This window comes from Penicillium hordei, assembly GCF_028827395.1.
Source record: "Penicillium hordei strain IBT 12815 chromosome Unknown utg000002l_segment0_segment0, whole genome shotgun sequence".
NCBI lineage: Eukaryota > Fungi > Ascomycota > Eurotiomycetes > Eurotiales > Aspergillaceae > Penicillium > Penicillium hordei.
The window spans coordinates 4,863,610-4,880,471 of record NW_026623143.1 but is presented as its reverse complement, the minus strand read 5'-3'; the positions used below and the strand labels follow the sequence as shown (position 1 = coordinate 4,880,471).

At 48.4% G+C, this 16,862-nt stretch overlaps 6 protein-coding genes across 6 annotated transcripts; 4 read left to right on the top strand and 2 right to left on the bottom strand.

The window, feature by feature from the left end:
• The first annotated feature begins 1,435 nt into the window (after window positions 1-1,435).
• On the top strand, window positions 1,436-2,332 carry N7537_005166 (60S ribosomal protein eL39). The gene is made up of 3 exons (XM_056896223.1): window positions 1,436-1,550; window positions 1,674-1,774; window positions 1,995-2,332. Exons 1-3 carry the CDS (start codon window positions 1,545-1,547, stop codon window positions 2,041-2,043), a joined length of 156 nt encoding a protein of 51 aa, XP_056755971.1. The 5' UTR covers window positions 1,436-1,544; the 3' UTR covers window positions 2,044-2,332.
• Window positions 2,333-3,021: 689 nt separating this feature from the next.
• Window positions 3,022-3,728, bottom strand: skpA (SCF ubiquitin ligase subunit skpA; the record flags this gene model as incomplete). The annotated part of the gene is made up of 5 exons (XM_056896222.1): window positions 3,022-3,028; window positions 3,085-3,254; window positions 3,307-3,474; window positions 3,536-3,621; window positions 3,680-3,728. 5 exons carry the CDS (start codon window positions 3,726-3,728, stop codon window positions 3,022-3,024), a joined length of 480 nt encoding a protein of 159 aa, XP_056755970.1.
• A 967-nt stretch (window positions 3,729-4,695) lies between these two features.
• On the top strand, window positions 4,696-6,560 carry smp3 (glycosylphosphatidylinositol-alpha 1,2 mannosyltransferase smp3; the record flags this gene model as incomplete). Its single annotated transcript, XM_056896221.1, has 4 exons — window positions 4,696-4,804; window positions 4,980-5,362; window positions 5,415-5,542; window positions 5,615-6,560. The coding sequence occupies 4 exons, from the start codon at window positions 4,696-4,698 to the stop codon at window positions 6,558-6,560; spliced, it is 1,566 nt and encodes a 521-aa protein (XP_056755969.1).
• A 1,032-nt stretch (window positions 6,561-7,592) lies between these two features.
• N7537_005163 (putative UV excision repair protein (RadW)) lies at window positions 7,593-9,128 on the bottom strand (the record flags this gene model as incomplete). Its single annotated transcript, XM_056896220.1, has 7 exons — window positions 7,593-7,709; window positions 7,767-8,243; window positions 8,298-8,627; window positions 8,694-8,773; window positions 8,854-8,929; window positions 8,996-9,043; window positions 9,111-9,128. The coding sequence occupies 7 exons, from the start codon at window positions 9,126-9,128 to the stop codon at window positions 7,593-7,595; spliced, it is 1,146 nt and encodes a 381-aa protein (XP_056755968.1).
• A 1,731-nt stretch (window positions 9,129-10,859) lies between these two features.
• On the top strand, window positions 10,860-12,017 carry N7537_005162 (uncharacterized protein; the record flags this gene model as incomplete). Its single annotated transcript, XM_056896219.1, has 1 exon — window positions 10,860-12,017. One exon carries the CDS (start codon window positions 10,860-10,862, stop codon window positions 12,015-12,017), a length of 1,158 nt encoding a protein of 385 aa, XP_056755967.1.
• A 1,934-nt stretch (window positions 12,018-13,951) lies between these two features.
• N7537_005161 (uncharacterized protein) lies at window positions 13,952-16,525 on the top strand (the record flags this gene model as incomplete). The annotated part of the gene is made up of 4 exons (XM_056896218.1): window positions 13,952-14,039; window positions 14,092-15,524; window positions 15,585-15,689; window positions 15,743-16,525. 4 exons carry the CDS (start codon window positions 13,952-13,954, stop codon window positions 16,523-16,525), a joined length of 2,409 nt encoding a protein of 802 aa, XP_056755966.1.
• Window positions 16,526-16,862: the final 337 nt, after the last annotated feature.

Sequence of the window (16,862 nt, the reverse complement as noted above, 5' to 3'; positions counted from 1 at the left end):
TAGAGATGGAACTATCTAGGTGCTGATGAAGACCTTCCCGAAAGAAATAACTCTTGCTCTTAGATACACCTAACAGCTCTAATGAATCCCGTTCCGAGTGAGCAAGGCAAGGCTCTAATACTAGGCCTCTATACACATTCTGGAGTCACCCTAACGTAATAGACGCGAGTATATCGGACAATCCCGCAAGCATCTCTCAGCGTTATACCTAGCACCCTTTTCAACACTAAAAATGATCGATTTCCATCCACCCAGGAATAGATCACTTCAGGTACAGGTACTTGGGGGTGCCTTTGCTTAAACGAATTTGATGGTTTCGCTTTCTGAATTGGTACTAGGGCTTTACGAATGGGCTTTGCAGATAGAATTGTTTCCAATAGCTCATACTGCCAACAATGTGCCTCCTTCATAGATCAAACAGACCTCGTGCAAATTTATGGGAGTATGGGGTAGTTGCCCCGATGTTACGTGCTGAAGAATATACGAATATGCCCCGTCTTTCCAGGCAGCTACACACGTGTCGTCTGGTTCCGCGGTTAGACTGCATTCGATCTTGCAGCCTGGTCCCCTCGGTGGCGGGCCATTTCGTGGCCGATTCTTCACTAGTTATAGCGCCGGTCCGTTCAAGGACAGTGCTGAAGTTCAAGACTGGTTTAATTACAAACTTGATATCTATAAGCACGTGAACCAATATCCTAAAGATATCCCACCATTTCAATTCAGCAAATTTGTCATTACTCATCACGGCATAAGTCCCCGAAACCTGATCTGGGGCCAGGATGGAAAAGTGTGGTTGATTGATTGGGCAGACGCTGGTACATATCTCCCTGCCTTTGAAAATGCTGGCTCAGCAGTTTTTAACTAGCTTCAATGAACCAGTCTTGTCTTTTATTCCACGGTTCCCTAAGGAAGAACGGCAGCTTAACTTAATTCCATATGGGTTGACTACTGCGACATTGGCTTAATGAGATCTTACATGAACCTGTGTCTCTGTGCTACGATTGTTGTATTGCTCCAGTTCCGTAATTTTACTGATGATCAATAATAAAAATTCCTACGAGAATTGCTAGTGCCTGACCAGCTTTATTCACAGCTTACGAGGTTCCGGGTCAACGCCTCCAGAGCTAGCTTGCCTACACCGTAGTATGTTGTACCAGATAGGACATTGCAGGACGCAAGGTTGCATTGGACCTCGAGTATATTTATAACGATCCTAATAGCTACCTGGAATAAGGACTAACCTAAACGAGGAAGCAGGACATATCTATGAAATGTATACCATATACCGGACTACAAAGTTGTGTCGTAGTACCTGCATAATGCCAGCGGCGCATTCATAGTTCCAACCCATGGACCCACTTTTGCGGTTCTTACATCATAATTCATTTCTGCCTTGCCGCCTTACCACCTCAGGCACTCATTCCATATCACCTGACCCAACCGAAGCGAAGCCAAGCCCTGCCGCACACAAACCATCCACACTCGAAGGTCGATAACTTCATCCGTCCATCCAACAAGCTCGCCGTCGCGATCAACCCTTCAAGATGCCGGTATGTTACCACCCTGCTCACGCAATTCTCGAAAAATAATTTCGCCATCGTCGCCGTCTCTCTCCCCAGTCAGACCTCTGAAAAATCGAGAAACAAAATTTTAACCCGTCATTTTCCACACAGAGCCACAAGACCTTCCGCACCAAGCAAAAGCTTGCCAAAGCTCAGCGTCAGAACCGCCCCATCCCCCAGTGGATCCGTCTGCGCACCGGCAACACCATCAGGTAAATCGCACCTTTATTTCGAGATCCAAATACCGTCTTTATATATCCGACCGCCATTTGTGGGAAGAGTGATACGGGGAAGCGAGAGAGGAAAGGGAATATCCACATAACCATCCACCCGCCGACCGCGCGAACCCAACAATGGAGGAAAGAAAAAAAAGAGACAGCTTAACACAAACGAATCGAAACACATGGCTGATACAATACATTTTTCAAACAGATACAACGCCAAGCGCCGACACTGGCGTAAGTCGACCCTGAAGGTCTAAGCGGACCCTCAGTATTCGCACCCTCCGTCCGGCCATTCTCAAAAGCCCCAGTTCAGCTCGCGATGTCATATGGCAACCGAAGTGTGTCTGTGCGGGGTGGTTCAAGGGTTTTTGATTATTTCGAAACCCTCTTCATGATGTGACGCCCACAACCGAATTTCGAACAACATGCCTTCACCATGAACTTGAGAGCGCTAGTGGATTGTGGAACTACTCTTGAGTGCAATTGCAAACAAAAAATTCAATTATCAAATCTTGATCCGGGTCTTGTTTTGGGTCGTGTCTATCTTTTTTTTTTCTTAATCTTCCAATGGGTCGTCATTTTTTTCTCCACGGTTCCGAGTGGGGATATGATGAATTTCCAACACGCCTAATTTATCGATATGGATGGCAGGCCCGGATTATGTTTGCAAAAGGTTCTGTTGCTGTTGGGGGCTGATCGTCTTCTTACTGGGGGCGGGCTTGTAGGACTGGCGTGGCGGGGGATTTTCTTTTTTGATACAAAATCTGATTGAATCGAATTGAATATCCTTTTGCCTACTTTTTGGGATGTTCTTGATGGCCGTAGATTTTCATTGGGACATTGCATTTGGAACATTTCCATGTTGTCTGTTCCTGGTGGTGTTACTGTTTGTATCACGCTTTGTAGTACACATTTGGATCTGCATTTTATATGCTACATTACTTTTACAACTTGGCGTTGTCGTCATAGTAGAAATATGAGCCAGGGTCGGTTTTATGACCCCGCTATCCAATGCTACTGGGTTCAGGAGGATTCTGTAACAAATGTCATTTGCAAGGCTAGCGATTTTTTTCAAAATCTAATCAAACCTTAGAAGAAAAATAGCAAAGTAACGCCCCTAAAAAAAAAAATCACCCTGCTAGACATCAAGGGCTACGCTGCACATTGTCGTAAGCAGCCGGGAGGATATCATTTTCTGTTTTTAGAAAAAAAAGCAACATACACAACATCATCATTCAACGACTAAAGTGAAAATGTCAGCATAAATTCTATCGAAGGATAATGTTGCAGCAACTTACTCCTCAGCCCACTCGTTCTCGCGGCGGATCTGGTCTTCCTCCTCAGGAGTGAAGTCATTCTGGATGTTGAAAGTCTTACGAATCTCCTCTGGGGACTTGCCCTTGATCATGTTAGCGACGGTCTTGCAGCCGACGTCGAGGAGGGCCTTAATGTCCAAGTAGTTGGCAGCCTAGGAGAAGTCAGTATGTGCGTCGAAGAGCAAGTCTGAAAACGAAACGTACGAGGATGATCTCAAAGAGCATCTCCTGGTCAACCTGCATAAACTTCTGATCCCACTCATCAATATCGGTGGTCTTGCGACGGTTGTCGTCGTCATCGCTGGCACTGGGGGGGTCGTTCTTGTGGTGTTCGCACCACTCGATGACCTTCTTAAGAACGGCCTCGTTAACCTGAACAAAGAAGTGTAAGCGACTAGTCTTGGATGCTGAATATCTCGGGATAGACACTCACGTTGGGAATGGGGATAGCCTCTCCAGAGTCGCCCAGATCCTCAAGCATGTTCTTGATCAACACGGACCGCTCAGCAGTAGTGCGCTCTGTTTGGAATAAGTCAGCGCCACCGGCAACAGCATCCTGCGTGGAGGTTATGCTTACCAACAGAAATGTCGACTCCATCGGAGCTAGTGAGGGTGATAGCACTCATGGTAAAGATGGAGATGGAATCTAATGTTCGAGTGAGGTTAGCTTTGCTGGTCGCTGTCGAATAGTGCGGGGCGGTTCAGTGGTGGGGGATATTACTGTTGAAAAGATGTAATAGATTTGTGATATCGAGATCTAGTTTTCAGAGAGGTAGTATGTCTGAAGAAAGTAGTTGAAGGTTGAAAATGACGGGGATGTAACGAGTAGATGGCGGGTGATGAGGTTTATGAGGTTCTGGGTTACCAAAGGCGGTATCCGTGGATTAGGCCAACAAGGCTCCAAAGCCAGCCCCCACGTCTAAGTTTCTCCCGTTGCCTAAAATATAACAAACCAATCTTGGTTTGACTCATTATTTTACTTCAAAGAACCCTTTGGAATGAGAGACCGACCAGAAACGTACTAGTAGCCAATTCTAAGGCTAGCTTGGGAACAAACAATCGGGGGAACTTAGGATGCTGCCTGCAAGCAGCCCTGGTTTAACTCTGGAAGCCTGTGTAGACAGTGGCTGAAACAAGAATCTGGATATGTTTAATTGCAACTCGGTCATTTTGGGAAATATATAACTAGTTAACTATTCTGTTTGAATTATATCATTCTTTGTCAGATTGTCGATCTATCAACTCTGGTATCTCGTATGGAGTAGTATACGAGAACTATACCACAACAGATGTATCAATCACATTAACAAAGAGTTTGATGTATGCGGATACATCCATAGATATATGTATATGTACTGAAAATAATATACTAAAATATCATACGAATACATTGTATAGTATGTCCTTTATAGTAGACTGATCTATCGCACTCTTCAATTTACCGCTTAACGCGAAGCCAGTGATATCATTGTCCAATACGCGTTTACTTCCCTTCTTCCTAGCCCATCCCCTTCCACTCCTTTCTTTCACTTCATTCCTTACCATTTTTCATTCTTTAATTCCTTCTAATAATGTCCCCGGGTTTCTCTAACCATGTGGCGTCGAACATATTTACTATTATTGGCAATTCGCGTCTACTTCGCGCTGTCGCCAAGCTATCTACATCCTGATGAGAATTTCCAAGGCCCAGAGCTTTTTGCAGGTGTGTTCAACTATCCAATGATCGCTTGACAAATCGCAATACTGCGACTGCGCCAACACGTGGAAATCTTTGTTACGATTTTTCCCAAAGTGAAAAAAAAAGCGCGATCCGGCAGTGCCACGACTCCCCTATACAAAGGGGAAGAATAATATTGACCAAAATCGCCTACATGCAGGTCGCATATTCTCATTTCCTTCAAAGCTACCATGGGAGTTTACCGTTGAACACCCCATCCGCAGCATATTCCCATTATGGGCGACTTACGAGCTTCCAATGAGCCTCTTGAAATGGTTCTATACTGAGATCGGGTCCGGTAGTCCTCCACCCCACTTGGTTTACTATGCGCTGCGCGGTGGAATGTTTCTGTTAAGTTTTATACTGGAGGACTGGGCGATCTATGAGCTAGTGCCTTCCCCGCGTCATCGGCGCGCAACAGTGGTGCTAGTGGCCTCGTCGTATGTCACCTGGACATATCAGACGCACACATTCTCCAACAGCCTCGAGACCCTGTTGGTTGCCTGGGGGTTGGTTCTGATTCGGCGCATTGTCGAGAATAAGGTGCGAGAGATAAAGCTTCGAAGCACACAATTCGCGCTAACTTCACACCCAGCGACACTCGTCCTTCTTCTCCCACGCCGTGCTTGCCTTCATCGCCGTGGTGGGTGTCTTCAACCGCATCACTTTCCCGGCTTTCCTTCTATTCCCGGGCCTGCAATTGCTACCTCAGTTCCAGCGCAAGTACGTCAATCTGCATACACTTCGCCTCCAACTCTAACCAATACACATGTGCTAACCCCGCGTTCGCACCAGACCACTCTCGCTCGCAGTATTCCTCCTCTTCGGCCTTTTCTTTTCCTTTATCGCAGTCTACGCAGACACGACCTTCTACCGGCCGACATCGTCCCTCCTCGGCATCATCCGCGACCCCATAATAACCCCCCTCAACAACCTTATCTACAACACCGACACTTCTAACTTAGCCCAACACGGCCTCCACCCCCACCACCAACACTTCACCGCAAACCTGCTCCAACTCCTCGGCCCAGCCTACATAGCTATGCTAGTATCCCTCTTCAGCTGGCCACTGGTGCCGTACTGGATGCGCAATGTGCGTGCACTCTCCGCGCTCTCTGCAACGATGCTCCTCTCCCTCTTCCCACACCAAGAACCACGCTTCCTCCTCCCAGCCGTGCCCCTCCTCCTCAGCTGTGTCCCCATGCGCCGCTCCCGTCTCCTCCTCGTCGTGTGGGTCATCTTCAACGCAGCCATGGGCTTCCTCATGGGCGTGTACCACCAAGGCGGCGTCGTCCCGACGCAGCTAGCGATGCGCGACATTGTCTCGTCCAGCACAACACACCGCATACCTTCCGCGACGGTGTTCTGGTGGAAGACATACTCACCGCCGCTGTGGCTTCTCGGTGGTGACAACCAGACCACAGAGATCCAGACGCAGGATCTCATGGGGATGTCAGGTGTGGAGATGATGTTGCAGCTGGAGCAGGTTGTACCTAGCTGCTCGAATCCATCGTCTGTATTCCTGGTCGCGCCTACATCGGCTGCTTTCCTTGATGACTATGCTGTATCTGCGCATCAGAGCCGAGGTCAGAACTTACAACTTCATCCACTTTGGTCGTATCGCAAACACCTTAACCTGGACGACATGGACTTCGGTGATGATGGGATCCTGCCGACTCTGAAACGGGTCGTTGGGCGCCGTGGACTGGGTGTTTGGTCTGTGAGGAGATCTTGCAAATAAGTTTTACTTCTGTTTCTACTTGTTCATGGATGGTACTATGTTCTACATTCATGGATGGGTCGTTGTATTGTGTTCATCTGTATTTGGGACCTACACTCTCATTTGAATTTGAACTGCAATCTCACTTTTTTTTTATGAATATTTTCGGTGCATGTTAGGGTTACCGGGTCCATAAGATACCTTTTGCATTGGGGGATGGGCGTGAATCGAGTTGATATCCTTGGGTTCTAGTCTATTGTACTTAGCTCTACCTACATCTAAGTAGTACTAGCGCAATTTATTGATTGACTTTTTATTCCCGTCTAGACTGGTCAGCTGGGTTATGGTCTTGGGACGCTACTCGATTCGAATACATATCTACGATGTATGGATCTACCATAGGGCAAAAAGACATAAAAAGGCGACTAAAGAGGCAAGCTTTAGAACGATATCTGATAAGGGACGATAAGGGCTATATACATCAACTTGAGGCCGGGCCACGACATACTAAATGCTGTGTGGGGACCTCGGGATCTATTGCTCTGATTTGGGCGGTCTTCGTGGTCCCAAGTCTCAGGTGGAGGTGAGGATATAGACTTCTCCAATCATGCAGATACATTCCAGCCATTCGCAGGTCATCTGCATATGTGTCTGCCTGCATATAAAACACGCGTGACCACCAATGAAAATCACCCCATGACAGATGACCGGATCGAAGATCGCCACTTATCCCAGCTACAGTCTTACACAACTACTCATATACTGTATGTGCAGCGAACAGGTCCCATTTTGCCCATTGAGGTAGATACATAACAGGCGTATTAGGGAGAGGGAACAGTGGGATGTGAAGAAGCCAAGTTCACACCCGGCAAGTAGAAACTCAGAGACGCCAAGCTGAGCACTGGGTCGTATTCATGGCAAGAGGTCCGGGGCGAGGAGAGATGGGAATCAATTCAAACAGCAGCATGCTTGGTATTCATCATAGAACATAACGTTAGAGGGGAAAGTAAGGGAGGAAGAGAAGAGGTCGAGAGAGAGAGAATATATAATTCTTTACTGCTCATCCTCATCCGGCTGGTCGAAGAGGAAGTTGGCAGCGAGCTCCTCGTTCTTGTCGCAGGCGAAGTAGGCCTGGATGACGGAGTCGCGGGGGAAGCCGAGACGGCACAGCTGATTGCGGGTTAGTTATAAAAGATTACTCGATAGAAGGGAGGTTATTCAACATACACGCTCAATGGCATCGCGCTCTTCTTCCGTAACCGAAATGGCCTGCGCACCGGGGGGCAGAGCACCCTCCTCGTCCTCAAGTTCCTCGCCCAGAAGTTGCAGGAATTGATCGGAGTTCTGTCCGATGATTGACGCAATCTGGGGATTCCCAGCAGCGACCTGTTGCAGGATGGGCTCGAGCATGTGAGGCTGCTGTTGAACAAGCTGACGAAGCTGTTGGAAATGGGGGTTGCTGCGGAGGAACTCAAGGCTGCCGAGAGCTTCACCACCAGCGGCACCGGCACCGGCGCCGGCACCAGCAGCACCGCGAGATCGGCCACCTTCACCACCAGCCTGAGCGGCAGCTTCGAAGAGGTTGAGGTGCGGCTCGTCGCCACCGGAAGGAGCAGCAGGGGCAGCAGGGGCAGCGCCAGTAGGGGCTGGCTCTGAGGCTTGTCGTTGTTGTTGCTGCTGTTCCTGGATGTTATCGGGAATACCCTGTCGTGATCATTAGCAAAGATTCCAGGCGTAAATTCCAACAAAAAAGCTTACGGTCAGAAGGTATTCGATGGCACGATCAGGGTTGTAGAATGCGGCGCGCATGGCACGGTCGATATCAGTGCGTGCGAATCCCATTGCCTCCATCTGAACAACTGCTCCCTCAGCGGCAGAGCCCATGGTGAGAGCGGAAGGATCTCCGAAGGCGGGACCGCTCGATGGAGCAGGAGCTGCACCGGTCGGGGAGGGGGTCGCGGGGGCGACAGAAGGGGGAGGAGCGGCGGCAGCATGAGGAGCTGGGGGAGGAGCAGGTGTTGACACAGGAGCTCGGGCAGCTGGGGTCGAAGGAACTTGGGAGGTGGTAGAGGCGGCGGCCTTGGGTTGCTGAGCATCGATCCGTCAGTTTTGACTCGGTTATTACGGAAATCATAGACGAGGTTTATCCCATACCTTTGAAGGCAAGCACACTAGGAAATCCTTTTCTTGGATGTTGTAAGATTCAACTGTCTTGTCATCCTGAAGGATCTTTCCTACAAAGAAAAAAAAAAAAGCGAGTATTAGACATGGCACCGTAGATAGAGAATATTTCTATCAAGGGGGAGATACGAACCAGAGTAGATGACCTTCATGCGCTCTGCCTCATATTCGCCTTTCTCTTGGGCGATTTTGACCTTGACCTCACGAACCTAAACAGATGAGCCCCGCACTCGATGACGCTGGCTAGTTGTAGCGAAGGGGGGGAACAAACGTACAGTCTCAGAAGGTTCGACATCGATGACAAACTTCTCCTGCTTCAGGTCCTATGGGTCGATGATTGTCAGCAGTCTGTGGCTGTGAGGACCCCAAGAGCAAGTTTTCAAAACGTACCTTGAAAGTGAGCTTCATTTTGCCGCTTTGAAGTAAAACCAGGGAGAAAAGGGGCAAGGGGAGCAGATGACGAATTGAGATAGGAGAGAGGGAGAGTAGTTGATGCAAAGGATCCTCTCAGCGATGAAGTCGAAGAAAAGTCGAAGAGAGGGAAAAGAAAGTTGGAGGGGAGCATTTAGAGTGATGATGATCGATAGCAAACGAGTACGGTGACCGCCTTCGGATTTACTTCCACAAGAATAGTTTGCCTCTTGCGCCTTTGGATGTTCTTTTTAGATGTCTTTTGAGATATCTTTTGAGATATCTTTTGCGATATCTTTTGAGGTTTCCGTTTAAATGTGAAGACGGTAAAAAGCATACTTTGTGCAAGAGACTTTTCTATCTAACTATAACCAGGGACCAGGATCTACTCAACCAGCAAGCCATGGCAACTTCACCGGGCAACTTGTCCAAAGGATCTCTTGATCTGGGGCTATTCTTGTTGTTATTGTGCACAGCTCTCTCTCCATGGGCACATATGCACATATCATAACTCAGGTCTACCCCATTTGATTTCAAGCTGGTTGTCTGGCGGCCGCCTCGATGACAACATCCCAGGCAGACATCGAGAGTTCATAGGTTGGGGATGCAGATCTATGTCCCATTTTGGTCTCAATGACATTGAAGGCTTTTCTAGAATGAATAATCGGTACTGTTGATCTCCTATATAATACAGTAAGTATTAAGCGCCACTATTGCCTCTCAAGTAAGTAGCACACGTACATTGCACATATACCCACACGGAAAAAGGATACATATGAAAAATCCACAAAACACACCAAATCTATTAATTAAAATTTGACAAATACTATCAATTGCATGCGACAGACTTCATCTGGAAAGACATTGACCGAATCACAGGTAGACCTCAAGACAATCCACCCCGTATACTCCATTCCTGCAGGACAGGTCATGATATCCCGTCTGTGCCTCTGTGAGTATGGAATATGGATCTATAAAATCTACAAAGTAGGATTTTGAATTTGGTCAAACCCACACTATACTTTAGCTCTGCCCGGTCTAACCTCGATCCAGGGGAGCGCGGGGACTTTCTCTCGCAAGGGAGAGAGATACATCACATTTGGTCCGCACTATTGAGATCGAGAGAGGATCTGCCACCTCGACTGAGCGGTATTAATCCACAAGACTGATGGATCAGATTGAATAGTGCCATTGTTATAGTGAGATTAACCAAGCTATCGGATTACTACTCTGCAGGACAGGTCTAGGCAGAGGCCCTACCCCAGAATTAGGCGCCATGGCTTCGCCTCTATAGTTAGAAATACGACAATTGCCAATATCCACACACAATTATGCATCTCCAGCGGGATTTCTCTACCTCGGCCAATCGACATTTTATCTACAAAAGTTTAACCATCATGCTGGAATGATGGATCAGACCGATCTCTTTGGGGGAAAGAAATTGGCAGGGTTGAGACTGCTTCCCCGATATACTTTGAGCCACGCTGAGATCCGCATCGCCCCGTCCCGTGTTGCGAACCCTCTTGTGCGTTCACGCACGCTCAACTCATAAATATCGACATCTTCCCTCTCATGAAATCTATAGATTCCTTACACTCATTGCGTGCATTGGTAAACGTCTGGGATTGGCATTCTGCCAACGTTTGACATCTCCACACTCTCTTATTCTCTTTTGATATACATCCAGGCCATTCTTTTTGCCCAAGTCTTTCTCTCTTTTTCATTGTCATGTCATGTCTATCTTACTCACTGGCGGCGGCCTCCCTGCTCGTAACATCCATTGTCACCATTCTTAATGGAATCTGCTATGCAACTTCGAAAGCCTCGCCCGATGTGGCCACGACTATCCTAAGTGCAGTGAGCTGCGTAGCTTTGATTGCCCTCGGTCTGCTGCACCGACAAAACATTCAAACCGGCCGCCAACAATGCATCTATTTCGCCGGCGGATGTCTACTTATTGCCGCTGCAGCATCTGCCGGAGCAATGGCCATGAGCCCTCAAGCCTCGATCTTTGTGGTTCGCTCTGTGTTCTGGACACTGTCAGTGTTCGCACAAGGCTTGTACTGTGGATTCTTCGCGATGACACTAGTCCAGGAGAAATCCAACCCTGAATGGCCGCGTGCCTACCCCGAAGAGCCCTACTCCCTGGAGCTCAAGGATATCCCACAAAGCCCTAATTTCCTCCCATCTCCCCCTCGAGTATGCGACTTGTCCGAGCTATTTGAACCCAAAAGATCGTCACTCCGCAAATTCCCTCGGCGGTCCAGCCACTACTCAGACGCAACAATCTGTCCTTCAAGCACAAAGGAAGAAAAGCACGCTTCCATCGACACAAATTCCTCAACCCACACCTCACCAAGCCCATCCCCAACACGGGAAAGAAGGCCAGACACCCTCCCAGACCGGGACACTCGCTCCCTCCTCCGAGGCCCCCACAGCATCCGCAGCATGCCCAGCCTACGCCGCAACCCACCAACCGCACTCTCCTTAGACAGTCTAGTACACCCACCAATGCCTTCACCAACAGCGTCCACAATCCGCGTCGACTCCCCAACGCAGTCCACTTCCAACAGCTCAACGTGGGAATACAACCCATTCAGCGAGGACAACATCCACCCTCTATTTCGCTCAACAAGCCCATGTCCATCCCCGACATTTACAGCGGGCACAATGGTCAAAGCCTCACCGAGCGCCGGACAGACCATCACCCCAGGCACGATCACGCGCATGAGATCTGCCCGCTCCCTCCGTGACCAAGCGATGCGTACGCCTTCCCCGTTACCTGGGGTGGAGTCGGAAGAAACGTTCCGCATGAGACCGAATCCGACTCGAGGTGGTTTTGCTAAGAAGAGATATGACTTGAACGAATCCCCTTATGAAAAGTGATTGATCTACTTCGGTACATCGTGATCTGTATGACTTGCAATGTTTTCCTTTTTTTTTTTTTTTTTTTTGGCTTTTGGCCTTCTGCTTTTTGTTTTGTATATGATGGATGGGCTTTTGGATATATTTGTGTATATAGGGAATGGGTGGGTGATATAATTGGATATTTTGAAATGAATTGCGATTGCACATACTGAACCGGTGAAAGTATATATATATATTTGAGTTGAGTAGTAAATGTGGCTTCAATTGCGACTTGTATTTTCTAATTGCGCCTTTGTATTACATAACACCTGGAAATTTCCTTTCATTCTATGGTCAGTTAATGAAGTGTTTTCCCACGTTAATCATACTTGACATGTGTGGCGAAAAAAAGCAATAGTATACGATTTGTGCTAGAAGCTAGGGATGACGTGGACTAGAGCACCTTGAAGGAACAGACACATCCTCTATTGAAAATCATAGTACGGAGTATAATCGTGGAAATATTTATAATAATTATTAAAGCCAATAGCATAGTATTCTCCGTATAGAGTACATTGTAGGTCATCCGCATGCGTTGCTGTCACCGACTCAGACCAAGTGGGTCCGTATATTTTTTCTGTAGGGGGAAGGGATATAGAAGAGAGCATAGTATATTATATAGAATATGAATATGAATATGAATATGAAGATCCATAAAGATCATTAAATCGAAAAGATAGACAATATTAGCATACTATCAGCATTATCTAGATACTAGACACGTAAACTCTTTTATGTTCATGGAGCCAAATACTCCGGTAGGTGTGTGCCGGAAGTGGCTGGGGATCGGAAATACACGTATGGAGTATGGAGTACACGATCACCTACGGAGTAGTATAAAGGACTCTATAGTTCTTAGGCAGAAGTAATAGGATGAATGAAATGTATAGTTCATTGGTGTATAATGTATTGATGTATGCTATTCTAGTTCCCGAGCCTCCGCCGAGTCACGGAAAAGTCACCGATGCTCAATAGACCAATAGACCAAAGAATAAGGATTCTTCTAATAGAATAGATTTGAATTGAGCATTCGAATAGTATCATTATAGACATATTGTTATAGTATTGTCTCTTATTGTTATATATGGGAGAAGAATCCAAGGTTTAGCTATATCCCATAATCAACTTGTTTTGACCTTTTCCCTTTCTTCTACTCTCTCGACCTTTTTCTCTTCTCATCTTCTCTCTTCTTACTCGCCTTTTCTACTTTTTCTACTTCATCTTTCTTACTCATTCCTCATATTCCCCGTGTTCTTTTTATTTCTACTCCTTCGGTTCCGTTCCTACCATCTCTGTCTGTTCTCTGTCTTCTTCCCTTCCCTCCCCCCCGTTTTTTTTTTACTTGGCCCCGTTTTCCCCATCCACCCGGTCAAATCCTGCAGTAGATCTCTGCGTTTTCTCTTTTTACTTCGCATCTTTTTCCCAAATCCATCGCTTTGGTAAGTGATTTCATGAATCTGGACTGCTTGTCACATCTCTCTCCCTTCCAATTTCCCTTGTTTTCCCTATCCTTGACGCCTTAAAAACCCTGTCTCCTTGATCTTGGCCTTGAGGTTCTTTGGGCCTTTTGGGACCTTTGCGATCTTTTGATCTTCTGATCTTCGGATCTTTAATCGCGTGTATCTCTACTTCGTGCTTTTCCTGCCAAGCCTTTTTTTCCACTGCTACCAACAGTGACGTTTCCTTTCTGCATTCTGCATTTGGCAACGCGACTTGTACTTTTTTTTTTTCCCTTTTTCTACTATTTTTCCCCCTTTGAACCCACTGTACTGTTTTTTTTTTTTAAATGCGATGATGTATCCTACATTTGATTTACTGTTCAATTTGCCCTCTCCCTGATTTCCCGCTCACCCCCTTGCTGCTACTGGATCAATTTTCCCCGTTCAAAACTGATTTTCTCCAGACCAACAGCGATGGTGGGAAGAAAGAAGAATCGCGCGGCTGCACAGCCTGTTGCCAGGACTCCTAGTATCTCTACGCGATCTGGGCGCACTGCACAAGGTAAGTTCATATAAGTCGGCGCTATCGGTCCAATCTCTGACCTCATGTATAGATACCATTCCAGTTTCCACTACTACTCGTGGAAGAGGTCGAGGCAGAGGACGTGGTCGCGGCCGTGGCCGCGCCAGTCTTCCTGGCCATCTTCCTTCTAATGAATCATCGAGCAGACCAGAAGTTCGCTCGCGCATCATCAAATTAAAAATTTCCCCACTCAAACTAATTCAACATGCTGAATCAGCTTCTGATGTCTATGAGGAAAATGAAGACGCAATTGCCGTCTCACAAAACCCAGAGACCCCTCGCACTCGGCGTCCTCGGCATCCTAGGACTGTTCCTGAGTCTTCACGGACCACCCGGCAGTCAGCAAGACTAAAGCCGGATGGAGATGGCGCCTTCGAAGAAGATGTCTCGCCAACCAAGGCTGTTGATAATCAAATCACCGAGCCAGATGATGACATGGACTCTGACCACTATGATGAGGAATTCAAATCCGAACCTCCCTTCCAAAAAATCTCTCAATCCCCTGAACCTCGCATGGTTGCTTCAGCCCCCGTGTCGCCTGGAGCTACTCAAATCGATCCTGCTGATTCCATGGTCGACGATATGAACAATAACATGAATGACATCTCAGAGCCAGCCAAAGCAAAGGCTGAGGAAACTCCCATCGGTCAAAGTCCCAATATTTCCCAGATTGAAGCAGCGCCATTCAGTGCGGTGTCTTCGCCCCGACTTGCGCGCAAGCGGAAGTCACTCGAGCTGCGAAATGAAAACCCGGATGTTGATTCCAAAGATCTTATGAACAAAAAGCTTCGCGTTGATGAGACTGAACTCGAAGAGACTCCAGAGAGCCACTTCCAAAATGGCACAGAGCTTGATACTCAAAATGAAACCTCTCCCGAGGACATCCCTATTCCTTCAGAAGAATTCGACCTCCCTGCTTACAACCCCACTGTTAGAGGAGGCCGTGGAGGTCGAGGGGCCCGTGGCGGCCGCGGTCGAGGACGTGGCCGGGGCCGAGGTCGCGGAGGCCGCGGTGGATTTGTTGGCCCAATCCGGCCTACAGCAGTCACCAAGCCTCGTGGTGGTCGAGGACGTGGCCGCGCCAAGGCCACCATTATCAAACGCGGCAAGAAAATCGAAGACGAGATCTGGGACGCCACCGAAAATTGGCGTGGTCCCACCCCATCACCTACTCCTGAATCAATGCCCACAAAAACCCGCCAGGAGGAAATGTCTGTGCTGTTCAAGAAGGTTGGCCAGGCGCAGCATATTGCATTGAGTTTCATGGCCGATCAGACCATGCACAGACTTGCTCGCGATAAATATGTTCACAAAGACTGTCCCGAATTTGAACAAGTCCAGCGGGATCTGGATGAGTACGAACGCAAGGCAATTGAAAGATTAAACAACGAACACAAGGCGAACACCGAGTTGGAGACTCGAAAGTATGAGGCCAATGTTCACATTATCAAAGATACCTCAAGGGTAAGTTTGCATTTTATTTGTCTCATCTCATTACTGAAGGATTCTAACCTATGGAAACAGCTACTCATCGAGCAAGTCCAAGAGGAGACGCTTACAATGCTTATGGGCAAGATGATGGCCCTGATCCAGGGCCGCAGGGTGGCCGAGGATGATGAGCACACCGAGGTAAGTGCACTGAAGTCTTTCAAAAAACGAATACGCAGCTAACCCGTCTCCAGTACGACACATCGGATTCAGAAGTATCCGTGAAGCAATTTCTTTTCCGAGATGGCGAGACGGCGGTAAGACAGGTGGAGCGTGGATTTGCAGCCGAAACTGTTCGAGACCCGGAGGGGGCAGTTGACTTTGTGGCAGCGGATGAGGGATGGGATGAATTCGTCCAGAGAGTACGGATGGGCCGCTTGCACGAGGAGATCGCACCAACAGAAATGACCGACGAAGACGCTCTGCGAATGTGTGCCAAGGATGTCTTCGGCAGCATACTTCATGCAGCAACCTACATCCAGGACCAAGAGGCGACTGGCAAGGTCGTCGGCTACGATGGCACCGCTGATTTCCCAGTGCACCCACGTGCACTTTCCATTCTGGCAGATGCGGCTCTGACCGAGCCCCTGCCACAACACCTCCCAATGATGCGCACCGACCCCGGCACCCACCACCGTGCTCTCCTCCCCCAGCCCACCCACGCTCACCCGGGCCCTCCTCCCTCCTCCCTCCACGGCCACGGGCCAACAGACCCGCGGTCCTTCATTCTCCCACGGCCCACCCCAACCCAGCAGCCGCGGCGCCTTCTCCCCGCCCGCCAGCAGCTGGGGTTGGGGATGGGCCTGCCGGACCCGTTCGCGATGAACGGGCCGCCGCAGCTGCCCCCTCCTCCGGGCTCCAACTTCGCGCGCCTGCCCCTGCCGGGCTACATGCCCCAGGGCCATGCGCCCTCCCTGTACTTCCCGCCGCCGCCGCCGCCCGGATCGCACCCCCCGCCCCCGCCGCGCGGGTACTAGACCCGCCGGCTTGTACCAAGATGTTTATGTAGCGTTCCCCGCAGTTGATACCAATTCTTTTTTTGTATGTTTAGTTGCGATGTCCTCCCCCCTGAGTGGGGATAGGGGGGGAGGGCATCAGAATGAATAGAGTTTTTTTTCTCTCGTTTGAATTGATTTCTGTATGAGGTGGGATGTAAGATGGAAATAGTAAGTAGTTAGTGATGAGACATGTGAATGTCAAAGCAAAGCATGTTCAAACTGAAAGTAAAAATGAGCAGGAAGTGAGCACAGAGAGATATTCAAATGAGGCCAATAAATAGTAATGTGAGGGAAGACATAATAAGAGAAGACCCCA

Excerpts from the sequence above, each read along its gene's own strand:
- N7537_005166 (XM_056896223.1), top strand. Across the intron at positions 1,775-1,994 it reads CGCACCGGCAACACCATCAG|ATACAACGCCAAGCGCCGAC; the intron begins GTAAATCGCACC and ends TTTTTCAAACAG.